The sequence below is a fragment of the Chaetomium fimeti genome, assembly GCF_033439085.1.
Source record: "Chaetomium fimeti strain CBS 168.71 chromosome Unknown B0H64scaffold_7, whole genome shotgun sequence".
NCBI lineage: Eukaryota > Fungi > Ascomycota > Sordariomycetes > Sordariales > Chaetomiaceae > Chaetomium > Chaetomium fimeti.
This window is the reverse complement of record NW_026944335.1, coordinates 108,234-132,737: the sequence shown is the minus strand read 5'-3', so window position 1 is coordinate 132,737 and position 24,504 is coordinate 108,234. Positions and strand designations below refer to the sequence as shown.

At 58.0% G+C, this 24,504-nt stretch overlaps 9 protein-coding genes and 1 non-coding gene across 10 annotated transcripts; 6 read left to right on the top strand and 4 right to left on the bottom strand.

Annotated features, from left to right (window-relative positions):
• Positions 1–575: 575 nt before the first annotated feature.
• On the top strand, positions 576–1,730 carry B0H64DRAFT_445040 (chaperonin 10-like protein; the record flags this gene model as incomplete). Its single annotated transcript, XM_062806823.1, has 3 exons — positions 576–983; positions 1,052–1,198; positions 1,248–1,730. 3 exons carry the CDS (start codon positions 576–578, stop codon positions 1,728–1,730), a joined length of 1,038 nt encoding a protein of 345 aa, XP_062655588.1.
• Positions 1,731–1,950: 220 nt separating this feature from the next.
• On the bottom strand, positions 1,951–2,544 carry B0H64DRAFT_419447 (uncharacterized protein; the record flags this gene model as incomplete). The annotated part of the gene is made up of 1 exon (XM_062805384.1): positions 1,951–2,544. One exon carries the CDS (start codon positions 2,542–2,544, stop codon positions 1,951–1,953), a length of 594 nt encoding a protein of 197 aa, XP_062655587.1.
• Positions 2,545–2,781: 237 nt separating this feature from the next.
• B0H64DRAFT_220489 (uncharacterized protein) lies at positions 2,782–3,580 on the bottom strand. The gene has a single exon (XM_062799568.1). The coding sequence runs from the start codon at positions 3,469–3,471 to the stop codon at positions 3,022–3,024; it is 450 nt and encodes a 149-aa protein (XP_062655586.1). The 5' UTR covers positions 3,472–3,580; the 3' UTR covers positions 2,782–3,021.
• A 1,736-nt stretch (positions 3,581–5,316) lies between these two features.
• B0H64DRAFT_220559 (uncharacterized protein) lies at positions 5,317–12,969 on the top strand. Its single transcript, XM_062799569.1, has 4 exons — positions 5,317–5,902; positions 6,120–8,886; positions 8,954–11,265; positions 11,335–12,969. The coding sequence occupies exons 1-4, from the start codon at positions 5,708–5,710 to the stop codon at positions 12,538–12,540; spliced, it is 6,480 nt and encodes a 2,159-aa protein (XP_062655585.1). The 5' UTR covers positions 5,317–5,707; the 3' UTR covers positions 12,541–12,969.
• Positions 12,970–13,284: 315 nt separating this feature from the next.
• Positions 13,285–13,356, top strand: B0H64DRAFT_t145. Its single transcript has one exon. It is a non-coding gene; the product is annotated as a tRNA-Gly (tRNA).
• Positions 13,357–13,403: 47 nt separating this feature from the next.
• On the bottom strand, positions 13,404–15,258 carry B0H64DRAFT_419445 (major facilitator superfamily domain-containing protein; the record flags this gene model as incomplete). Its single annotated transcript, XM_062805383.1, has 3 exons — positions 13,404–13,448; positions 13,533–13,563; positions 13,832–15,258. The coding sequence occupies 3 exons, from the start codon at positions 15,256–15,258 to the stop codon at positions 13,404–13,406; spliced, it is 1,503 nt and encodes a 500-aa protein (XP_062655584.1).
• Positions 15,259–16,089: 831 nt separating this feature from the next.
• On the top strand, positions 16,090–17,510 carry B0H64DRAFT_405563 (uncharacterized protein). Its single transcript, XM_062804455.1, has 3 exons — positions 16,090–16,262; positions 16,332–17,038; positions 17,097–17,510. The coding sequence occupies exons 1-3, from the start codon at positions 16,149–16,151 to the stop codon at positions 17,335–17,337; spliced, it is 1,062 nt and encodes a 353-aa protein (XP_062655583.1). The 5' UTR covers positions 16,090–16,148; the 3' UTR covers positions 17,338–17,510.
• Positions 17,511–17,873: 363 nt separating this feature from the next.
• Positions 17,874–20,327, top strand: B0H64DRAFT_434900 (ATP-NAD kinase-like domain-containing protein). Its single transcript, XM_062806108.1, has 4 exons — positions 17,874–18,342; positions 18,417–18,470; positions 18,536–19,614; positions 19,704–20,327. The coding sequence occupies exons 1-4, from the start codon at positions 18,189–18,191 to the stop codon at positions 20,070–20,072; spliced, it is 1,656 nt and encodes a 551-aa protein (XP_062655582.1). The 5' UTR covers positions 17,874–18,188; the 3' UTR covers positions 20,073–20,327.
• Positions 20,289–21,672, bottom strand: B0H64DRAFT_405559 (nucleolar protein,Nop52-domain-containing protein). Its single transcript, XM_062804454.1, has 2 exons — positions 21,328–21,672; positions 20,289–21,245 (listed from the first exon to the last, which is right to left on the bottom strand). The coding sequence occupies exons 1-2, from the start codon at positions 21,377–21,379 to the stop codon at positions 20,440–20,442; spliced, it is 858 nt and encodes a 285-aa protein (XP_062655581.1). The 5' UTR covers positions 21,380–21,672; the 3' UTR covers positions 20,289–20,439.
• A 1,081-nt stretch (positions 21,673–22,753) lies between these two features.
• Positions 22,754–24,319, top strand: B0H64DRAFT_419441 (pyridoxal phosphate-dependent transferase; the record flags this gene model as incomplete). The annotated part of the gene is made up of 3 exons (XM_062805382.1): positions 22,754–22,873; positions 22,948–23,007; positions 23,240–24,319. The coding sequence occupies 3 exons, from the start codon at positions 22,754–22,756 to the stop codon at positions 24,317–24,319; spliced, it is 1,260 nt and encodes a 419-aa protein (XP_062655580.1).
• Between the last annotated feature and the right edge of the window lie 185 nt (positions 24,320–24,504).

Genomic DNA, 24,504 nt, shown 5'->3' with positions numbered 1-24,504 from the left:
CATAGTTAATATCTTATTCCCAGAGAATGGAGGCCTGCTCATCAAAGCCTTCGGAGGGTGGGCTACCCGGGGAGGCTTAAGCCAAGCCCGACGTACTGACTCGCAACCTTCAAGTTACATGGGCTCCTGGAATCCATCCCCGTGTGACGTCGGTCCCCAACACGGTAAACACGGGCGCAATTACTAATGCGTGCCTCGATCGGACATACTATCGTCCGATACGCCTAGACGCGGCGTATTGCGTGACTAGCCGGCAGCTGTAGCGAGTGAAGGGTGTGGTTACCTTGCAGTTCTGAGATGAAGTTGCCCTGACCTTCGGCGTTTGGTCACGGCTGTAGTATGGAAAGAGCCAGGGGAGGGGTCACATTGTATCTCCTACGTATGGCCTTGACATCATGGAGGTGGAATTTATAATCCCGTAGACGGTATATAGTAGGCGTACATGTCCCGCCATTGACCGTTACTGCCGGCTGAACCCAATCTTATCCTCAACCATACCCCCAGCCTTCTGTCACCTAAACAATCACCACTTCACGGACTTTGTTGGTCATAGCAACAACGTAACCGAAACTGCCATGGCGCCCCCTTCGGAGATCAAAGCTGTGGTCGTCACCAAGCCCGAAACGGCCGAAGTCAAGACGGTGCCCCTCCCAACGCTTCCGGATGACTACATTCTCGTCCGCACCACGGCTGTGGCACTCAACCCAACGGACTGGAAGCACGTTTACGTGGGTTTTAACGTCGTAGGGGCCGTCGTAGGCTGCGACTATGCCGGCGTCGTCGAGCAAGTCGGGCCCAAGGTGACCAAGCCGTTCGTCAAGGGTGATCGTGTCTGCGGTATGGTCCACGGGTCCAACACGTTGCGGCCCGAGGGGGGTGGTTTTGCGGAGTACGTCACCGCCAAAGGCGATTTGCAGATCAAGATCCCCGACCACCTGAGCGACGAGGACGCCGCCACGCTAGGTGTGGGCATTAGCACCGTGGTATGTACCCCCTTGACAACCCCCAACCGATACAACGAACTTGGCTCAGCGGCTGACCTCTCCCAAAGGGCCAAGGTCTCTACCAGGCCCTCCAGCTGCCCCTCCCCGGCATCGCCGAGGCCGCCTCCGCTAGCAACCCGCCCCCCGAGATCCTGATCTACGGCGGCAGCACGGCCACGGGGCTTCTCGGGATCCAGTTCGCCAAACTGTCGGGGGTACCGGGTGGTGACGACGTGCTCGCCGGCCAACTTCGCCTACGTCAAGTCGCTGGGCGCCGACGCGGCGTTCGACTACCGCTCGCCCGCCGTGGTCGACGAGATCAAGGCGTGGAGCGCCGACGCCGACGCGCTGACGCTGGCGTGGGACTGCATCGCCGAGGGCGACGCCCCGCGCATCTGCGCGGCGGCGCTGAGCCGGACGCGCCCGGGCCACTACCGCGCCCTGCGGAAGGTCGAGGATGAGACGCTGGCGGCGGTGAACGACAAGGTGGATAATGGGACGACGCTCGGGTACACTATTTTAGGGGAGCCGATTAATAAGGGGAAGCTGCAGCCTGGTATTCCGGAGGATTATGAGCATGGCAAGATGTTCTGGGAATTAGCGAGGGGGTTGTTGGAGCAGAAGAAGATCAAGCCTGCTAAGGCTGATGTTAATCGCGGCGGGAAGGGCCTGGAGGGTGTGCTGGTTGGGCTGGAGGAGCTGAGAGCAGGGAAGGTTAGTGGCGTCAAGTTGGTGTACACTCTGTGAGCGGTCGCCGTCGCTGGGCGGTGATAGCGGAGATCTGAAGGAGAGATCTTCCTATGATGAATTCGGATCTCAATCCACCCTTTCTCAAAAGAATTGTGAACTGAATGAGAGCAAAGCTGTGATTGAAGGGTATATTGTTAGGATCAATAATACATAGGGGAACACCGGTAAACAAAAAACAGAAGCCATAATGGACACAGACCCTACCCCCCCGCCACGGCTAGGGGCCTGCTGGTCCAGCGGGGATGTTGCCGCTTTGCTCTCCGCTCGGTTGCAAGAGGGTATTCACCACCTGCTCCAGGAGTTCTTGATGGGCACTCGAGAACCGCATTTTGACGAAAGGCTTCACCAGGGCGCCACATTCGATGTTGGAAATATCGACCAGCTCGTAGTCTCCGTCGCCAGGCCCAACGACCAGCTCAGGACCTTCCGTGACCTCTCCTCGCCGCCTGACTTCATAACTGCTCCGCACCGTAACGCCACCCTGAGCGTGGGCACAGCACCGGACGCCGTGCTCAAAGCTCTGGAACACGCACGGGATGGCCACCTCTTTGGTCGCCCAGGACCCGACGCCCGGGATGATGGGCACACGGTCGTAGACGACGAAGGCCTGCAGTTCCTGGCCGTCCTTGCGAAAAAAGGGGTCGTTCACCACCTCTTCCGGTTCCACGGCGCGCCGGTCGTATCGGTCAAGATAGGGGTTTGGCTTGATGAGGGCTTCGTATGTTTGGAGGGCTGTGAGAACGGCAGCTGGCGGAAGCGAAGCCGGGATGGGCACCCGGGTGATAATAGTGAAGGGCTCTGGCGGTGACATGATTATGGATGGCGTGCGATGGCAGCGAGCGATGCTGTGGCGGATCTTTCCGGGGTGAAGAATATACAATACTCGGCTCGAGAATACCGAGGTCAGTGAAAGGTCGGGCGTCTTTGTCCAGGTGGCTTTGTTCTTTCCGTCCAGCTAATGCCTCAACAGCCTCCTCGGGTTGGGTTGGGTCGGGTCAACCAAGGAAGAAAATCCGGAGAGAGAAACGGCGTTGAAACGTTGAGTGCGTTAAAGAGGTAATCGAGGAGATCTGTTGAGCAACGGCGTTGCAAATAGCATTGCCAGATGCGGATGAGTAGCAGAGGGCGAGATGGCGCAGCCAAGCGATATCATGGATGTATTCACGCAAAATTGAGTTCCCGAAGGCAACAATCTCACGTCATCATAAGTATTTAAAACCAGTGTTTAGAACTTTTTTTTTGCTTCATGAGATGCCTCACTTTGGGACTTGGGGAATCCCGGATGTGGTCAGGGTGGCAGGCACGCACGTCCGTGTTTGGAGTGATGATGGTGGTGGGGTTGCCCCAACGGGCGCTTGGACAGCGGGGCGGGGTTCAAGAGAAATAAAATAAGTCCGGGTGCACTCCTCCCATCTTCACCGATCCTTGTGCGATTACAGGTTGAATCTGCGCTACATGTCTGCGACAAGAGGCCGGAGACACGCGGAGTCATCTGAAACAAGCTGCTGCTAATTGTGGCGTGGCTGAGAGGTACGAATACACGCTGAGTTGTCCATGCCTCTTCTTCCCCTTTCCTCGGCACTCGGGTCCCGCCCAGTACACACAGGAGCATGGACTTGGCTGCTCCATCGATGTCAATGACCACGCCCAAGCCGCAAGATACCGACCGGTTCACCAAAGACGCGCCAACAAGGAAAAAAAATTGCGCAGTTGATCGGAAGGCGTTGGCCAGTCGCATGTTGTTGTCTTAAAAAAACAACTTCTGGCGGTGAAGCAGCAGCCGTGGCAGCGTGCTCCTGGTATTCGTACTGTACGCGGGGCCACTTCAGCCCCGTTTTGGGCGCCGACCAACCCCACCTGCGAGTGCTGCGGTCCCTGGTGGGGCAGCCTGCGAATCGACGCAGACACCACAACGAACCTCGCAACAAAACAGAGAGACAACCTCGGGCAGCTTGATGAACCATCGAACAGAAACGTTTACTGTGCCGTACCGTGCCCAGACCCGGTTCGGGGACACTAAAAGCAAGCTTCGAGGTGAAGCTCACACCATCAACTGTGCCGCAGGTTGCCATGCGGAGAGAGAGAGCGAGCGAACGAGTTCACATCCCACAATGCAGCTCATCGTCACAAACGGCCAAAAGCCAACCACAACACCGCTACCCCTGCTGCTCTTGCCATTGCCTGCACCTCTAACTCGGCCTTGTGACATTGGTACTGGTAGCCGACACCTTGCTCCAAGCGCATGGCTGCCCAGTTTGCGACGTCGCAGTACCCGCTCCCACCATGCGTGAAGGCCATTCGTGGAAGCAGTCGCGTGGCCTGCAGCTTGAGATCGGGCTGCAGATGTCATTGATGGCCACGACGCCCGGCATAGCCTGTCATCGGATGCGGCGCCAGCGAGATCGCCCAAGTCTCGGGCGAACTGCCATTGAGTCACCAAGGCAACCGCCTAAGTTGCAACGCTCTCTGCATAGTCTGGCAAACCTCTGTTCGCGACCTGCCAAGTGCTGCGAACCCCTCGCTTTACCGTGCAGGAGAGACACCAGTGCGGAAGCGGAATCACGTCGGATAACGCTAAGACGAGGGTAGCGGCTTTCCCGGCGTCATGATCACCCCGTGGCAGTTGTCCACATCCTCGTGACACGGCGCACGTCTTGAGGGTGGTGGTATCAATGTGAAGGGCTGTGGGGCTCAGGCTGTCTGCTCTAAGTGGAACTTAACCGGTATGGGTGACGTCTCATTCACATTGCCGTCACCATCCATTTTACCATCGAATACCCAGGGGCTAAGGGCATGAAATACAGATTATGCTCAACACATTCAAGTACCACGCTCGACGATATCATTCCGCCAGAGAGGAAACGCGAGCAACAGGGCACCAGAAATATTTCCACAGCCCAGGCGCCCGAGATTCGGGACTGAGACGGATGGTTCGTCCCATTCAGGATTGGATCCCCCACCCATCCCTGCAGACCGCCAACCAATGGAAACCCCTGAGCCCAGCCATCCACAAAAGTTTCTCGTTGCTGAGGGTGGTGACAGGCGAGACAGGGACGCAAGCTTGCCGGTATTTACCCCACATGACACACCCAAGAAGTGGGATGGTGAGTGGCAGGGATGGGGAGGGCGGGAAGCCTCGCGGTGAGGGAACGGTCCTTTGAACGTGTTTCCCGACTGCCATCCGTCCGCCATCCTACACTCCGAACTAGAACAACCTTTCGCTGGTCAGCCCTTTACATCTGACAGTTGTATGTACGAACTCCAGGACTGGTCATCCATCGGCACCCCCCTGCAGTGCTTCCGCGCTGCCGTCCCGCCGTCCGTGCTTGCAGGTGCCAGGGAGGGGAGTGTACCGCAGGGTGCTGTGTATTCTCGGCCGTGCATGAATGCCTCATTAGGTGACCTCCGCCTCTCCGTTTGACGATCGGGCCCTCGGCCACTCATGCGGCAGCCTTCATTTTTTGCCTTCACTTGCTTTCGCTGCTCGAGGCAGCGGCACCCGATTTGAACAGGACACACATCGGCGGTGTGGTCGCACGACACGGCCAGCCTTGGGACGACACGCCAATCCCCATCCGCCCGGTGCGTGTCTTGCCGGACCTCGCCCGACCATTGGTCCCAGTCACGCAGCCGTCTGCTGTGACCGACGAATCTTTTCTGCAGCAAGGAGAGATTGTTCCCGGAAAGGGGCGCAATCTGATGAAGCGGTTTCGAGGATTTTGAAAATCTTTCACAGTACTGCAGCAAACCGGCCCGGCATCTACTTCGTTTGCGTCGCTGCTCCCCAGACGGAGACAGACAGCGTGCGAACCTCGGGAACGCCTGGCCTCGCCTCGAGCCTCGCTCACCGCGGTTCTGTACATAATCGTTTTTCAATTCGCATCTGCCGGCTCTCAACCGCCAGAAGACCGCAGTACCACATGTGTGTTTGACAAGAGCCGGCTGGCGTACCATCAATCCATTCGACTACCGCAATGGCCACCGCCGAGGTCGTGAACTTGTTCGAAACTCGGCCAGGCCGCTACGTCCATGGCCTTTCAGCAACCAGGGGTTCGACGAGGAGAATAGCGTGGGATGAGTGTGCCGGACGGCTCTCGGATAAGGCCAACTCGGAAGCAAGATTGAGCCTCATTGCGCAGACCTGGGTTAAGCTATGCGCTCATCTCAAGGTAAGGATGCGGCGGTTCTCATATCGAGCGCATTCGGATTTTTCTTTGCCCCGAATTTCAGGTGGAGCAAGCATATCTTCGCACCCAAGAACCAGCCAACCCGGTCAAGTTTTGGAGTCAAGGTTCGGTCCCGGGGGAGACTCCACGACCGGGGCAAATAATCATGAACGAAAGACGTTGGAAGCTTTTCCCCTCAGCACTAACAAATTCGTCACAGGCTGTGCAACCCCTGACCCGTGGTACCTTATTCCGCCCAGAAGTCTCTCCGAAATGGACTCGCCTCGAGCCCTTCGAAGAGGACCTCGACTCGCCGTCCGAGAGTCTCACCGACCCAACCGACAGCGGTGCATACGCGTGTAGACGCCAGCTCCCATCAAATAACCTTCCCGTCATCGGGTCAATTCCTATCGCACCCGGCCCTGATAGAAGACACCGGAAGGACGGCCTTCTCAACGGCCCATCGGCCGACCTCCGGATCAACTTCACAAGCGAGGAGGGCTTTCGTCAGGCTGCCAAGAAGAAGGCGAAAAAGGGGAAGGCCGGCAACAATAATAGCAACAACAACGCGGACGAACCGGCCAAGAAGGACGAAGACGTTGGCGACACAAATGACGGCGATGCTGGCGGAAATGCGCCGGGCGGAAACTCTGGTGGTGATGGAGGGGATGATAAGAAGGACGATGGCAAGAAGGATGACGACAAGAAGGAGGAGGTAAAAGAGGAGGAGAAGAAAGAGGAGGAGAAGAAAGAGGAAGAGAAGGAGAAGGAGGAAGAGAAGGAGAAGAAGGAGGAGGAAGCTGAAGTGGTCGATGGCTGGGGAGAATTCGCCAGCAGCAGCAAGAAAAAGAAGAAAAAGAAGGGTGCCGCTGTTGCCGACCCTCCTCCTGTGGTGGAAGAGAAGACGACCGATCCTGGGCCGCCTGCTGTGGAATCTAAATCAGGTGGTTTCGATTCTTTCGCGGACATCAAGTTGGACGACAAGCCTCCTGCCGGCCCCCAGCCAAGCACCACCGAGACCAAATCTTCGCCGTTTGGTGGATGGGCCCCCGCTAGCTGGGCTTCCGGCTGGCTCTCAAAATCGTCCGACAAAGCCAATGATCCGGTTGAAAACAATCCTGTGGACACCAAGACCGATAAAGCTCAAAAAAGCGGTCTTAGCTTCTCCTTCGGTGCCACCGACGAACCGGGCGGAAAGGATCAGGAGACGAAACCCGCCGACAACGAAGCCACGGACCTTGGTTTTGCCACGACGAAGAAGACTAAGAAGAAGAAGAAAACGTCTGTTTGGGATGATCCAGCACCCGAGCCAGAACCCGAGCCAGAACCGGTTGCTGAGCCACCCGCCCCCGCTCCGGATCCTCCTGCCCCGGTAGAGGATGACGGATTCGCCATCTCGAGCAAGAAAAGCAAGAGCAAGAAAGAGGCTACGATCGCCGAGGAAATAACAAATCTTGAAGGTTCCAAAAGCTCTGATAGTGCATGGGACTTTTGGGGTGCCAAGAAGAAAACTAAAGCTACTACAGAAGAGCCGAAGCCTGTAGAACCAGAGCCCGAACCCGAGTTGGACCCTCCAGCAGACACCAAGCCGGCCGAAGATGATGGTGCAGACAACGACAGTGCATGGGGTTGGGGTGGGGCCACGACCGTCAAGAAGTCTAAGAAGAGCAAAGGTAAGGTCGACGTTACTGACGACCCTCCCAAGGACCCGGAGCCAGTAACGGTGCCGGAACCCGACCCTGCGCCAGATAAAGGGGGGGATGACTTGTGGGGCAACATTGGCACGAAGAAGAGCAAGAAGAAGGGTAAATCCACGGAACCCGAATTGAAAACAGAACCACCTCCTGCCCCTGAGCCGGATCCCTGGGATTTTGGCACCACCAAAAAGGACAAGAAGAAGAAGAACAAGAACGCCGCCGCGGAGCCTGACCCGCCCAAGGCCCCAGAGCCTGAACCGGAGCCAGAACCCGAGCCAGAGCCCGAGCCTGAACCCGAACCCGAGCCTGAACCAGAACCTGAGCCCGTGACGAAAAAGGATAAGAAAAAGAAAGGCAAGAAGAACGAGCCCGAGCCCGCACCGGAGCCGGAACCGGCACCAGCAGAGCCCGACACGACGGCGGATGATGGTTTCTGGGGGGCACTCACTAAGAAAGACAAGAAAAAGAAGAGTAAAAAGGGCCAGGTTGAGCCCGACCCGGAGCCCGTCAAGAAGCCGGAACCCGAACCCGAACCCGAACCAGAGCCGGAGCCAGAGCCGGAGCCAGAGCCGGTACCAGCAGAGCCCGACACGACGGCGGATGATGGTTTCTGGGGGGCACTCACGAAGAAAGACAAGAAAAAGAAGAGTAAAAAGGGTCAGGTTGAGCCCGACCCGGAGCCCGTTAAGAAGCCGGAACCGGAACCGGAGCCGGAGCCAGAGCCGGAGCCAGAGCCGGTACCAGCAGAGCCCGACACGACGGCAGGCGACGGTTTCTGGGGGGCACTCACTAAGAAAGAGAAGAAAAAAAAAGGTAAAAAGGGCCAGGTCGAGCCCGACCCGGAACCCATCAAGGAGCCGGAACCGGAACCGGAACCGGAGCCAGAGCCAGAGCCAGAGCCGGAGCCAGAGCCGGAGCCGGAGCCAGAGCAGCAAACCCAGCCTGACAGTCAAGAGGACTCCTGGGGCTTCTCCACCTCAAAGAAAGATAAGAAGAAGAAGAAGGGCGCGACCTCCGACCCTGACCCGGCGCCGAAACCAGTGGATGACTTCTTCGGTTTAATAGGTACCTCGAAGAAGGACAAGAAGAAGAAGAAGAGCGAGGCCCTACAAGTGTCCGATACGCAAGAGCCCGAGGCGCAAGAGCCCGAGACAAATGGCAAAGATCTCATCGATCTCGACAAACCGGCACTCGGCTTTTTTAGTTCCTGGAGCACCGGGATCGAGAAGCCGAAGGGCGTGGATGGGGGGGATAATGCTTGGGGAGACGAATGGGGCACCGGTTCGAAGGGTAGGCAACACGACACGATTTTGGTTAACGCCTTTACGATTTCTGGACTATACTAACGCATCCGCAGGTGGGAAAACGGCTGAAGAGGAAGAGGAGGAAGCCAAGCGAGAAGAAGAGGAGCGGCAACAGAAAGAGGCCGACGACCAAGCGGCCAGGGAGGCCGAGGATGCCGAGGCGGCTAAGGAGGAGGAGGAACTGGCAGTGCTCAAGAGCAAGAAGAAGAAGAAGCTATCGAAGGCCGATCAAGAGAAAATCGACCGGCTGACAGCAAGCATCAGGAGGCGGGCTGACGACAAAGCCGCACGTGAGGCCGAGGAGGCTGAGCAGGCTGAGCAAGACAGGCAAAGGAAGGAGGACGAGGATCTAGCTGCTGAGGAGGCTATCCGCGAGGCTGAAGAGGCGGCCGAAAGGGAGCGTCAGGAAGCAGAAGAAGCGGCGGCGGCGGCAGCAGCGGCGGAAGCGGAGGCGGCGGCAGAACTAGCGGCAGCCGAGGCAGCGGCCGCAGAAGTGGCAGCCGCAGAAGCAGCGGCGGAAGAAGCGATAGCGGAAGAAGCAGCAGCCGCAGAAGCAGCCGCCGCCGCCGCAGCTGCTGCAGCAGAGGCCGAGGCAGCGTCGGCCAAGAAATCCAAGAAGTCCAAGAGCAAGGAAAAGGAGAAGGAGAGGGAGAGGGAAAAGGAGAAAGAGAGGGAAAGGGAGGAAGAAAGGAAAAGGGAGAAGGAGGAAGCAAGGAAAAGGGAGAAGGAGGAAGAAAAGAAAAAGGAGAAAGAGAAGAAGGAAAAGAAGGAGAAGGGAAAGAAGGAGAAAGGAAAGGGGAAGGAAAAAGACAAAGGGCAAGAGAAGGTTAAAGTTGACGAGGACGACGAGTTCGCGGACCTCAATCTTACAGCCGAGCAGGTTGAGGAATTGCTGGCCGAAAACCCCAAGGAAGAAGGGGGGGAGGAGGAAGAGCAGAGCATCCCAAAGGAGGTGCCTGAACCTGCTGACGACGTCTTCAGCTTTTGGGGGGCCGCCAAGAAGTCGACCTCCAAAATCACAGCGCGGCTGAACCCGTGGCTTCCTGAGGTCGAGGAGGATACCCCTCCTCCCCAGGCTGCCGTGCCGGAAATTGCGCATGCTGAGTCATCTCCCTATCTGGAAGCTGCCACCACCGCCGCGATTGGGGCCGTCGCGACCGAGGTGTGGGATGACCCCGAACCGGTCAAGCCCACCAAGTCCAAGAAGGCTGTTGGTGGCAAAATCGCAGATCGCCTACGCGCCTTCCAGGTGATTGACGACGAACCTGAAGAAGACGAGCCCGAAGACGACGAGCCAATCGAGGAGCTATCTCCGCCACCACCACCACCACCTCCGCCTGCGCCCGTCGCGGTACCCGTGTCGCTGCCAAAAGAGGAGAAGAAGAGGGGCTCCAAGAAAAGTAAGAGTAAGAACAAGGAACAGGTCATCGACGTCGACGCTTTCGCATCTGACCCGCCTGCGCCGCCGCCGCCGCCTCCCTTTATACCTTCCCCGCCCGACTCCGGCTTGCCCGGCAGCTTCCCGCTAAGTGAGGAGGAGCACCCCAACGGCAGCTACGGCTACGGCCACCGCTACGGCCACCGCTACGGCCGCCGCTACGATCACGGCGACAGCCAAGGTGACGATGAAATAGTCCAGGTCGTCGACATGACAACCCCAAAACGGAGCAAGAAGCCCAAAAGGGCCAAGGCCTCCCCCGAGTTCATCGACGTTCCTCCGCCACCCCCCATCCCTCCACCACCGCCCGCGGTCCCTGACGCGCCGCCCGCCGTTCCCGATCCGCCGATGATGACACCAGCCGCAGTCCGCTCGTCCAAAAAGGAGAGGCCTAGGGTCAACCGCGAGGGCTCATCATCGTGGGGTACATGGACGGCAAATCCGGACAAGGATCCGAGGAAGGCCCCGTCCAGGTCCAAGCCGGAGAAGGAGCCCAGTTCCAGGAAAAGGGCGTCAGCAGAGAAGGCCGAGAAGGTCGACAAACCGTCGTCGAGAGGCTCTGGTTCAGAGGGGACGGATAAGCCCAGGCCGAAAGACACTCATGCGCGGTTCGCTAGCGTCTTCGCGAGTACCCCGCCGCTATCCCGGTCGGTCTCTACCCGGGAGAAGCGCCACGGCTCCAGCAAGCCGAGTTCTCGCAGGCACTCGGTCGACATGGACGGCGGCCTAGCGAGCCCACCCCCAGAGGAGATGTCAGCGAAGGCCGCCAAAGTTCTCGGTGTTGGCGCTGGAGTTGTCGGCGCTGGTATCGGCCTCTCGAGGTCGGGTAGCAGGCGCAGCAGGAAGGATGAGGACGATGACATCGTAATGGTCGGCGCCGCCGATCCCACGTCGGGCCCCGAGAGAGCTGAGCGCCGAAGGCAAAGGGTAAGTCGAATTCATTCATCGCAACGGGTCTTCTACGAGGAACAGAAAACTAACACCGCCCCACCCCAGCAATATCCACGAGAAGACGACGTTGTCATGGTGGATCCGGTCGACGCGGCACCACCGCAACCTCCCTTGAAGCGCTCCAACTCGACTTCCAAAAAGTCATCGGCCTTCTCCTCCTTATTTGGGGGCGTCTTCAAAGGAGATAAGGCAGATCCGCGACTAGACCCGCGCGCGGAACCCCGCCGCCGTGGTACCTATCCCACCACAGACGAAGAAGGAGGTGGTAGGCGGGGCGAGGAGACCGACGCGGAGCGCGAGGCTCGTCGTGCTGCTCGCCGTTCCCGTCGGGCCGAAAAAGAGGCCGCAGAACGGGCCGCGGTAGAACAAGCTGCTGAGGAGGCGCGCCGCGCCAAGGACGAGGCCCGTCGCGAGCGACGCAAGAGACAGGTGGATGACGACGAGACCCGTCGACAGGAAGAGAAGGAGGCCCGTCGCGCCGAGAGACGGGCGCAGCGCGCGCGGGAAGATGCCGAGCGCCACGCTGCCGAGCTGAAAGAAGCCGAGCGCGCTGAGCGCAGACGGCGGCGCGCCGAGATGGACGCAGCCGAAGTGGAAGCTGACGCCCGCCGTGCCGCCAAACACCACGAACGTCGCCGCAGCTACCAACCCGAGGAATCCGGCTACGAGGACGACGAAGAGCGCCGCCGTCGCCGGGAAGCCCGGCGCGCGGCAAAGGAAGGAAGGGAGCGAGAGGAACGGCAGCCCCGACGCAGGTCCGAGGCAGTCGACAATCACGTCTACCCCAGAGCATCCCGCGAGAATACCGGTGGTACCTGGCCGCACTCGGGCACATCGTCCTGGGTCAAAGAGCACTCCGACGCCCCACCACCCCCAGATATCAACGAAGGCGCAGCGCCGCCCCCGCCACCCGAGGTCGAGATCCTCGACGACGACGAAGAGGCCCGCCGGGAAGCCCGCAGAGCAAGACGCCAAGCCAAGTACGCCGAGGCAGCGGGTATGACGCAGGAGGAGTATGACGAAGACAGACGACGGAGGAAACGGCGCGAGGAGAGGGAGCGAGACAAGTACCGTGACAGGGAAAGGGGTGGTGGTGACGGGTATAGGGAGAGGGAAAGGGAGAGGGATAGGGAGCGGCGTCCTGGTTCGGATGGGAGTGATGGTCGGCGGGACAGCCAACGGAACTCTACCATGTTTATGGACACCACCCCGAGGAGTTCGTGGTGGAAGAGGCTGACGGGAGCCGGATGAGTGATGACGACGATGGGTTTCACGGTTTGATGAGTGATGTTTCGGATAATGTTGGGTGGTTGAGTGCCGAAAGTTCTTTATGTCCTGGTCAGTTATATGTCGAGGGGGGACGGTTGCATATAGTCTGGATGAAGGAGCATCGGTCGGTTGTGCTTTTTAGCTTGATATCCCCTGCATCACGGCGGCGCTGGGTCGGGCGCTATGGTTGCCTGCTGGGATTTCTGGTCGACCTTGCCTGCCTTATCCGCTTTGGGGTTACCCCATATTACTCTCTTATTTCTTTGGCGTCATTGGTTTCTATTCAGTTAGTAAAGAATGGCTTTTTCGTTGTTCAAGTCCGCAGTATTACTTCATTATTGATGGACCGTCTTTGCGAGCTGGCTCCTTGGTCGTATTGTATCTCACCGGAATACAAAGATGGGCATGTGTAGTGAAGCTATACCTATCCCTCACAGCCTACAACACTTCGTCCCGAGGGACCGGCCACTGACCGGCACTCATAGCCCCTGACTTTCGTCCGAGCTTGGTTATGAGCAAACCTGGGTGTTTCTGGTAAGTACCTCTGCGGATAGCCGTCCCTGCGACCAACGACTCCCGCTCGAGGGGCTTTCATCTGCAGTCACCCTTCCTCCTTCCCGCACCTCCCTGACAACCACTGTCACAGACCAGGACCCAAGCCTAGGTACTTAGCGGCCAGCCCCGAACGGTTCGGGCACAAAGTCGGCCATGGCGCAACGGCAGCAAGTTGGAGTAGAGTAGTAGTTAACTCGTCGCCCTTCCAAGGCGGAAACTCGGGTGCAAATCCCGGCTCCAGCAACTTCAGATCGTGGCAGTAGCGGTTATTTTTCGTTCTTATTGCTTCATTATATCACTTTATCAAACAAACATGCTATCCAAACGTGTTTGCCCTCCCCTGCTCATTTTGCCCCGTTCTTTATCCATTTTGCTCAGTTCTGCACGGTGACAAGGTTAACCAACTAAATCACCACCACCATTGGGGTTCGGATAGGGTAGGTGAAGCTCCTGTTACAATGTGTTCATTACCAGCCAACCATGAGTTATAGCTAAACATTAACACGCCTCGGTGGAGCTAGCCGTAATTTCCTTCTCCTGCTCCTTCAGCTTCCGGACTCGCCTCTGCTCCCGCCAACGAGGCCCCCTCACGGTCAGCACCCACAAGATGGGCGAAAAGACAACAAGTACAAGCGCCCAGAAGGTGTAGGTCCAACCCCTCCCCATTGACCCGAGCATGGATTCGATGACGGCCGTACCAGCGGCACCGAACAAGCACCGCACCAGGTTATTAGCAGCTATAGCTGTCGCCGGGGCCTCGGGGTACAGATCGACCAGCAACGTGTTGAGGATGCCGAACGAACCGGTGATGCAGAGCCCGACGACAAAGAGCAACACCAGCGGGCCGGCTAAGACGGTCTCAGCATGGAGAACCCAGCCGTAGCTGATGACTGCCGCAATGCCTGTGAAGAGCATGGGGAAGACGGGGAGGAGTCGGGCTTTCTCGATGGGGAAATTCCGTAGGTCGTCGCCCCGCTTGTAGTCGATTGTAAACCCAATGTTGTGGGCTATCCTGCGGTAGTTGGTATCGAGGATGTAGCCCTGCAGGATGGCCGCCAGGCAGCACCCCATCCCGTATGGTAGATAGCACAACCCGATCTGCAAATCGGTGAGGTGGTAAATGTCTGCGAACTCTGTGGACAAAGTAGCAGCGATGAGGATGAACACGAGGTAAATCATGGTGTTGTAGGACAGAAGAAGGGCCAGGTCTTTCTGAAGTACCACCTTTAGGGTATTGAGGGGGTTGGGAAAGCGCAGCTCGCGTTTGGGAGCCCCAACCGAAGTGTCTGCGTGCTGTGGACTGTGACGACAACGGAAAAAGTCGACGGCGGTCATATTCCACCCCTGTGCCGGCACAGACCCGTTTCCCACCACCTTTCTGCACGTCTCAGGCACCGCCAGAGTGTATGGTATGAGCCACACCGCAGCGTAGATGAGACAGAACCAGAAAATAGCCCTCCATCCTAGGTATTCGGCCAGAATCCCACCGAGCACCGGGCTGAGCGCCGGTCCGACGTTGATACCCGCCCCAACGATGCCCATGTACTTCCCCCTTTCCGCGCTCACCGCAACATCAGCCACGACGGCGAAGCATAACGATAGAGTACCACTGCTTCCAGCGCTCTGGAGCATACGCAGTACCAGCAGAGCAGCGTAATTCTTCTGGAGAGCAAGGCCAAGGTTGGCAAATATGTAGATGGCGAAGGAGATGATAAAGGCAGGCCTCCTGCCGGCCATGTCGCCGAAGTCGCCGACGATCGTGGGGGCGATGGCCTGGAAGATCATGTACGTCGTCAGGGTCAGGTTTATGAGGTTGACCGATACGCCGAGATCGTCAGCGATAGGGTTCAGGGCCGGGAAGTAGATGTTGGCTGTCATGGGCGAAACAAAGCTCGCGCAAGCGGCCATGGCGATGACCCATCGTTTCGTCGGCTTTGAGAAAGCGCTGTAGACCGGGCCGCTCGAGACCGGGTGAAGCGACTCGGGGTCTGGGACAACCGTGTTGCTCGTGTCTGATGGCCCGTTGCCGACAAGGCCACCTCCCGAAGTCCCAACCTCGATAGATAGTGGTGCTGGGCGGTTCTCTACCGGCTCGCCTGGGTTACCCTCTTGCTTTTCCCGTGACGAATCCTCATGAGGACCCATGATATCCAGTGCCGCTGTGTTGAGGATGACTTCTCACACCTTGTGGTTGAGGAAGGGAGAGAGCAGCACGAAGAGCAGCCGAGGGTCCGCACCAGCATCTGTCTGCCGGCGCAACCAACGAGGACAACCTGAGCCTACCAGCTGGCGGAACCAACAGGAGAAACTGCACCATTTCAAGCACCACACATGACACGCCCGCCCAAGTCGAGAAGTTCTTTTATTCCCGAACAAACCGCGAGGAACGTGGGGAATAAGCGGGACCTAATGGAAAAAGGAACAGGGCCATGGTCACCGGTGCATTTCGACGATTGGTACTGGCTATGTCGGCGTCATTGCGGTATCGGCCCCGGATGCATGAGAAGTGCCAGGCTCCTCGCTCGGCGGCCGGGGCCGATACCGAGAACGACCCCTGGCATCGGATGATGGGGACCTGGTTTGGGTTGGAGGCATTGGATCTAGATTTACGCGGTTAAAGGTGAGAGAAAGGGCGGTCGAGAGATGGCAAAGGGACTCAGCTCCGTATGTAAAAGAGGAGGTCATATGAACAGCTCAATACTCCTTGGGAGTGGAAATTAGAGATTATCATGATATCTGTTTATTCGCGGCGGTTGGTGGGCAGGATGTTGAAAGATGAATGAAGCGAGAGCCGAACAGGGGTTAACAACAGTTTGGTGGGTCCCGGGTGTCTCACTCCCAGCCCAGGGCGCCAGGCCACCAAGGCAGGCGGCGGCAGGCAAGCCTGGAACTCGCCTGGAAGCAACTGCCACAGACCACCCGCCACAGGCGACCCGGCACCAGCCACTGCGTTGTCCAATTCCGTCATCGACAATTAGACACGTTCGCTTTCACAACTTCCGTTTCGATCGGCTCACCCCAAGAATGATGCCGGCATGGCCGACCTGACAACGGCGTTTAACGCCCTCCTGAAGGGCCATGAGGCACCCCCTACAAGGACATTTGGCATTGATACGGCCGACGAGTTTCTCAAGGAAGCGTACCGGATTGTGCGTCCTCCTTACAACCCTTCCGCTCCTCCCTGATGCCGTCCGATTGACTGACGCTTTGCGCCCCAGAACTCACTCATTGCACGACTGCACTCCGAACTACGCAACCTGCGCCAAGCGTACCTCTCGACTGCTCCTGCGCGCAAGACACACTTGCGAACCGCCGCATCCCGCTCGGCGCCTTCGCAAAATGTCCTCACGGACCGGGACCGCGAGGAGATTGACGCCAATGCGAAGATGACACTCCGGGATCTTAATGCTCGTATCCGTGCTCTCGAAGATGCCGAGCAACTCCGCCAAAATACCGAAGCCGCATTGCTCCGGAAGCGCTTGTCTCGTGGGCTGGGCGCTCTGGGATCCTGGGCGGCCGGTGACGGGGCACGCAACGAGCAGGCTACCCTCGAAGCCGCCGCTCGCCAGCTTGGAGCCCATCGAGAGAGCGTAGTCTGGTTCCTGCGGACAAGACTACAGGAGACAGCGCGGACACAACAGCGCATGATGGAGACCCGCTTGACCAGGGAGATGGAGAAGAACAGGAGCGTGCTTGCGAAGGCTAGGGGCCCAGCCGCGCCCGTGGGGTTGTACAATGCCGCGAATCACGGCGTAGGGAAACCGCCTGTGGGAAGCATCCCGAATGGCACGGGTTTGTCGGTTCGAGAAGAGGAGGAGAGGAAAGGGCCAGCGGTGGACACCCTTACAGACGACCAAAAACAACTTTTTGAAAAGGGCAACCAGGACATGTTGAAGCACCTCGAGGGTACTTTGGATAAAGTCAGGTGGGTTCCCATGCATTCCTGACGCGTCACTCGCCCATTGCTCTAACATCTGAAACAGGACCGCCGAAAGCTCGCTCATCGAGATCGCCGAGCTCCAAAACATGCTCGTCAATAACCTCACCACGCAATCAGCGCACATTGACCAGCTGGTTGCCGATTCGTTCGAGACCACCGAGGGCATCGGCAAAGGGAACAAAGAACTGAAGAAGAGCGCGGGCAAAGCCAGTCCGGCCCGCTACACCTTTTTCGCCGCTGCAGGATTATGCACCGTCCTCGTCTTGTGGGATCTGGTCATCTAGCGCCAATGCGTGCATGTATTTGTACTTTCGGAGTGTCAGGGCGACCGTCATGAATTTCTGCTTGAGATACCCCCTGAAGGAGCAAATAGTTACTTATCAATTTGTTGTCAATTTGCAGCATCCGGCAGGAATGGAGGAAATGTGACTTGACATAAAAATGCGATTGATCTGAGCTCATACCCCGTGTTCCCAGGCATAAGTGAATTCAACAAGCCAACGACTTCCCAAGTAAGGACCTTATCAATACAGCTGTGTATGGCTATGAAAGTTTCAGAAACGGCTCGGGGCCACATCTCTGCTACGCTGTAAGAGCGTAATGACAGCGATTACTGAAATACGTGAATTCTCCTGTGCTTCGTATTCTGTACTGTGGTATTTCATTCGTATTCATCTCCAATTCGGGCAGGTTGTAACGGGACGGTCACTGTGTGGGGCAAGTATCAGATTCTCGAATCGGCAGCTCTTCCAAAACCGGACTCAACCCTCGGGCATCCTCGCACGGTGTCACCCTTCACTGCGAGCTTCCCAAACGCGGCCAGGGGCCGATCCCTTAACAGTGCACGGGGCTCCGTTCCAGATCCCTCCCAGGTGCCTCCATCGCTTAACGCAGCAAGGTACCCGCTGCATCCCGTTGCATCCGTTCCGCGCCAGGGCCGCAATTATACAGAGAGATTCGCCAAGTGCGACTGGAGTTTCTCTCAACATTGGTTCCCCGGTCAGCGGACCGTAAACATTCTTTTGACCCAACTAATCTTCTTGGTGCCGTGGGAACCTCGCCATCACATGCAGCCATTACGCGTTCAAAGAATATCCTCCGACGTTGACTGCTCCCGCCGACTCACGGGCGACAAATGGACCGAGACGCGCCTGCGGGTCCGGCCAAACCGGTCCGGTCCCAAATTCCGGAGGGCGGTGTTGAAGCCGTACAGGGCGGGGGCGACCGGGTCCTTGTGCTCTCGCCGGGGGTGACACTGACCCTTGGCCAGGATGCTTTGCTCATGTCTGGTATGGAGTCTACGACAGAGATGAGCCCAATGCCATTACTTGAAGCTGACTTTCGCGTGTTCCTCCTCATGCAGGCCAGCTTGCCACCAAATCCAGCCGTTCGTGTATACCATGTGCCGGGATCTCAGGTGAGAACCTAAGGATGCCTAGTATGAGTTCTCGCTTCTCCGGTTGTTACTGATACCGCACTCAGGGGCCAGTGGCACACCCGGCAGCATACCGTATTACAACATCCTTTGGGCCGAGATCGCTGGCGACCACCGGTGGCTCGTGATCGACTATGCTGGCCAGACGAGCGCGCAATCCCTCGAAGTTCGCAGTGCCAAGTTCGCCATCCCGGAACTTGTTGCTGAGCAGACGCCTGCAGGCGTGGGCGACCAAGTCGCACCGTGGGTTGATCGACTCTTGGACCGCGTCTACGACGGCTCGGCCCGCCGTAAGCGCGCCTGGGTGTTGGTGAACCCGCATGCTGGTCCCGGTGGCGCCGAGAAGATATGGGAGAAGGAGGTGAAGCCCATCTTTGAGGCGGCCCGTATGCCCATCACCGTAGTCCGCACCGCCTACTCCGGCGAGGCCGTGACCCTAGCTCGCGACTTAAACATCGAGGACTACGACATTGCTATTCCCTGTTCAGGTGACGGCCTGCCACATGAAGTGTTCAACGGCCTCGCAAAGCGCCCGGATGCCCGCCGCGCGCTGTCCAAAATCGCCGTTTGCCATATCCCCTGCGGTTCGGGCAACGCCATGAGCTGCAATCTCTACGGCACCTACCGGCCAGCCCTAGCGGCCCTAGCCATCGTCAAGGGTGTACCGACGCCGCTGGACTTGGTCAGTGTCACGCACGGGGGCCAGCGCACTATTAGCTTCCTCAGCCAGGCGGTGGGATTGATTGCAGAGATTGATCTAGGCACCGAGTCCATGCGGTGGATGGGCGCGACCCGCTTCACCGTCGGTTTCCTCATGCGGGCCGTTCAGAAAAAGACGTACCCCTGTGACATTGCCGTCAAGGTTGAGATCAGTCATAAGGATGACGTTAAAAAACACTATCGGCAACAGGTCGCACAGAGGGAAGTGAGAGCGTCCAAGAAGGCCGATCAACCGCCAAACGATGTCGACAAACAGTCCGAGGTCTCGCCTCTTGCCCCTAGCGCTGTCTCCGACGACGATGGCCTGGGTCTTCCGCCTTTAAAATACGGCACTGCCGTAGACAAGCTGCCCGAAGGGTGGGAGCTTATCCCCCATGAAAAGCTCGGTAGTTTTTACTGTGGTAATGTAAGTTCCCACCCGCCGGCAATAACTAGCACTTCCATCTCCTGCCCTCCCACCCTGTCTTTATCCAGGCTTGCCTAACAGAACCCTAGATGGCTTATATGGCACCCGACGCCAATTTCTTCCCAGCGGCCCTCTCGAATGACGGTCTCATGGACCTGATCACAAATGATGGTGATATCCCGCTCTTCAAATCCATTGGCATGCAACTAGGCGTCGAGTCCGGTGACTTTTTCGACAACCCGCTCGTGTCTTACCGCAAGATCTCGGCATATCGCATCATCCCGCGAAACCAGGAAACGGGTTACATCAGCATCGACGGCGAAGCCATCGACTTTGGGCCCTTCCAGGCCGAGATTCACCAAGGACTCGGCATGACTTTATCCAAGAAGGGCATCTTCGAGGCGCCAGGTCCTCTCAATTGGGATACTGAGACCACTAACGAGCGGCTTTTGGCCTAGATGTCTTGTTAAGCGGTCGTGGTGCCGTTGTTTTGTCTTGCTTGCTGTTGATACAAGTACCGAATATCCAGTCCGCCTGCCCTAATGTACTGTGTATTTTTACTCTCGAAAGTCAGCGCAGTCTCCGTTTTTAGGCGGGATTTAGAGAGTGGTTGACGGGCAATTGCGATGGGAGAGGCAGCGCCTGAGCAACTGGGTGGATTTGCTCCAAGCATCTTTAGACATAAATAGACCATCTATATTGTATGATAATTGTCTTCGTGTTTCCGGATCATGGGTATTTTACTAGCTCAAGCCAGACAGCATAGACTACCCAGGTAGTCAGGAAATCAACGGTACGCATGGACAGTGCGGTTCAACGCGTTGTCTAGTCATCAAAACCGCCCCAATCACCGCCATCGCCCTCGGCGTTCTCTGTGTCATCGTCTGCCTGAGCCTCGGATTCCGGTTTCCTGTTTCCAGGGAGACGTTCATCAGCCAGTGACTCCTTTGACCTGACCCGCACAGCCGGACTGGTCGTCGCCTCCTCGAGCGCATCGATCTGATCCGAAATCCTCTGGACGATCTGCGCCGCATCCTTGTCCTCATCCTCCAGCAAGCCCGCCTTCTCCGCCTCGTCGACCCAAACATCCAGAACATGCAGCCTTAACCCTGCCGGAATCTTCTGGTCTATTTGGGCGCCCTCCTCCTCTTTCTCGTCGGCGACCTGCTCTATCCGCGCCTCCTCTTCGAGCGCAAGCGGCCACTCACCCAGCAGCCCCACCAAGTCGTCCACTTTGCTCGCGTCCCAATCCGAACCCCCCTTCGCCTTCTTCTTACTCCCCTCGCTCCCGCTCCCTTTCCTCATCCACTTGAACCCCGCCCCGACGACCCGCCTGACGAGGAGCAGAAACTTCTCCATGCGCAGCACGTCGACGCCGGTCCACTCGCGCGACATGGTCGCCCAGAAGCCGCGCAGCCAGGGCACGACGGCGTCGCGCGGGAGGACGTAGATGAGGTCGGCCAGCTCGCCGCAGAGGTTCTGCTGCGGCACGGCGCGGTCGCACATCCACAGCGCGTAGAAGAGGCCCTTCCACAGCTTGAGCACGTCGAGCGGGGTGAGCGCCGAGGCGACCTGCCGCGCGGAGAGGAAGGCGTGCAGGGAGGCGAGGGCCGAGGTGCGGATTTTGCGGTCTGAGGGTAGAGGTTATCCCGTGTCAGTGGTTTTGTTTTTCATCGTAGCGACGGGGGAGTGGCGGGGCAGGGCACAACGGACCGCTCGAGGCGAGGTTCTTGATGAACGGCATGCTCCGTTCTTGGGACGCCATTGTGAATTGTGCGGTTTCGACCCTTCCTGTTTAATACCGCAAATTCGTAATCAATTGAGGGCCTTTCTAAGAAAGAAATGGTGGTATTCGAGGTCACCGGCTTGCGAGGCCCTGGTGTTCGTCGATATGGTTGCATGCGCTGCTGAAATTCTGTCCGCCCGGCAGAAAAGAACCCCACCACTAACTGTGGGGCGCCTCTGTGCGCTTGTGGGGCTGGGGGTGGCATCGTGGCTCAGCGTTGAATGCCCATGTCGGCCTCGGAGTTCTACGGCAATTTTGGGAAGTCACTCACCATTTCGCAAACCAACTACATGTCCGAGAGAAACCTGAAGTATACACCGTGTTGAATGGTTCCATGCCACAGCAGGTTTACTACGGAGATACATTTACATGCAGTCGGCATGGCATTGTCGACATGAGTTATTTAGATTCGGCGTCAAAAATAGTTCGGTGGTCCCTGTCTGCGAAGCCGTTGGATGTACGAATAGAGCGGCCTCGGCAAGGGCAACTTGCGAGATAAGCCTTGGCATGCAGTCAACACAGCAGCTCCGAAGCTTCCATGCATCCCGTGGCCCTGACATCACGTAATTCCATCAGGCAGGATGGCACAATTCGGCTTTGCCTCCTGACCCGTATCACTGGCGGATCATCTCCGCAACCAAGGTCCACAAACTCCAGTTACCCCAGACACGGTCGGGGGTGGTCTGACGCTCCGTTTCCCCAGGTGCCCAGCAGTGCCCGTCGTGGAAGAAAGTTGCCTCGGCGTGGCTCGGTGTCTTCCGGCTTCACATGCACCATGACGGTTGTTAATTGATCTCATGGCCCTGCCCGTCTCGGCGAGTACAAACAAGTCCTAGTTCCCACCTTCTTTCTCGACAAGCTCTTTGAAACATAAACATCAAATATCGCCATTGCCGTATATTCTTTCTATCCTACCTACCCTGCGGCAACAGGTCATCTCTCTCGCCACAGTTCTACACGATAACTACAGAGAAACTCGACGTGCCTCATAGGTTGCACCACAATCGGACGACTCCCGCATAAGCCGCGCAGTCCCTGTAATTCGGATCCTGTCATTCGTCGCCCTGCGCCCGAGAGAACGGCCGCAAGCCCGCTAGTTAGCTAATAGCTACTCATCGCCGCAAGTGAGCGTTTTGTCCGCTGTCGGCTGTCGGACGACGGGTTGTGCTGCCGGTTCTGCCACTGGAGCGGCTACGGTGTCACTGTGCAGGGATAGAAGGAACGAGACCGGAAGAAGTCCCCAAAGGCCAGGCATTGAAAATGGCGTCCAAATCACTGCGCCGCACCACACCTCCCTCACCATCAGCCCTCCATTCCTCCCCCATCACTCGACTTCAGAGCATTGCAAACCACATGTCGCCGTCATCAATAACAAGCTTCCCCGCCGAGGCGGTCCCTCAGGCCCCCGAGGATCCCCTCTTCGGGTTGATGAGGGCTTACAAGGCTGATTCAAGCCCGGACAAGGTTGATCTGGTACGTCAGAGCCCGCTATCGCTCACCCCACCGTCCGTTTGCGCCTCCGCAGAGAGCTAACTTGTCTGTCCTAGGGAATCGGCGCGTACCGTGATGATACCGCAAAACCCTGGGTTCTTCCCGTGGTCAAGAAGGTGCGCGACTTCCAATTGCAACCCATCCCGTGCTACCCGAGAAGGAAAAAAACATGATGACTCCAACGGCTTCCGGCGGCTCGGAGCGTGTGCAAACCACAGCCACTTGGCGCGTCCATCATCAATTTACCCGCCCCGCCATCTCCAACTTCCAGAACGCATCGTGCCCCTCCCCCGCACAAGCTGCCAAGCAAGCAAGCAAAGCAAGCTAACAAGGACCCCTGAACTCTAGGCCGATGAGATCTTGCGCAACGACCCAGAAGCCAACCACGAATACCTCCCAATCGCTGGCCTCGCGGCGCTGACCAGCAAAGCCGCCGAGCTGCTGCTTGGGAAATCCGCGCCCGCCATCACTGAGAAGCGCTCGGCCTCTGTCCAGACTATTTCCGGGACTGGCGCTGTGCACCTGGGAGCTCTCTTCCTGGCGAGGTTCTACAAGACCCAAGGCGTCAACCGCACCGTCTACGTCAGCAACCCGACATGGGCGAACCACCACCAAATATTCACCAATGTCGGCCTGCCGATTGCCACCTACCCCTACTTCAGCAAGGAGACCAAGGGCCTGGACTTCGAGGGGATGAAGTCGACGCTTGAGCAAGCCCCGGATGGCAGCATCGTCCTCTTGCACGCCTGCGCACACAACCCCACGGGCGTCGACCCGACCCCAGAGCAGTGGCGTGAGCTCGCCGCCCTGCTGAAGGCCAAGAAGCACTTCCCTTTCTTCGACACGGCCTACCAGGGCTTCGCCTCGGGCGACCTTGACCGGGACGCCGGCGCCATCCGGCTCTTTGTCGAGCAGGGTTTCGAGCTGGTCATCGCTCAGTCCTTCGCCAAGAACTTCGGTCTCTACGGCCAGCGCGCCGGCTGCTTCCACTACGTAGCTTCGCCGGCGGCCGACGCCGCCGAGACCACGACGCGCGTGGCCTCGCAGCTGGCCATCCTGCAGCGCTCCGAGATCAGCAACCCGCCCATCTACGGCGCCCGCATCGCCTCCATCGTCCTGAACGACCCCGCGCTGTTCGCCGAGTGGCAGGAGAACCTCCGCACCATGTCGGGCCGCATCATCGACATGCGCAAGAAGCTCCGGGCCAAGCTCGAGGAGCTCCAGACCCCCGGCCAATGGAACCACATCACGGACCAGATCGGCATGTTCAGCTTCACAGGCCTGAGCGAGCCCCAGGTCCTCAAGCTGCGGTCTGACTACCACATCTACATGACCAAGAACGGGCGGATCAGCATGGCGGGTCTGAATTCGAGGAATGTGGACTACGTCGCCGCGGCTGTGGACAAGGTGGTTCGGGAAGTGCAATAGATTGTTTGACTTGCATCTAGATAGCAACCATGAGTTGACGGGTCGCGAGACGGCTCCTGGGATTACGGTGTGAGAATAGCCTGAAAAGTCCTCGCTTTCTTCGGCTTTCGGTCGTCTGTTTCAATGTTTCAAGACTATTTAGAGGCGAATCCAGCTCAACCTAGGCTTCATCATGTGCCGCTACC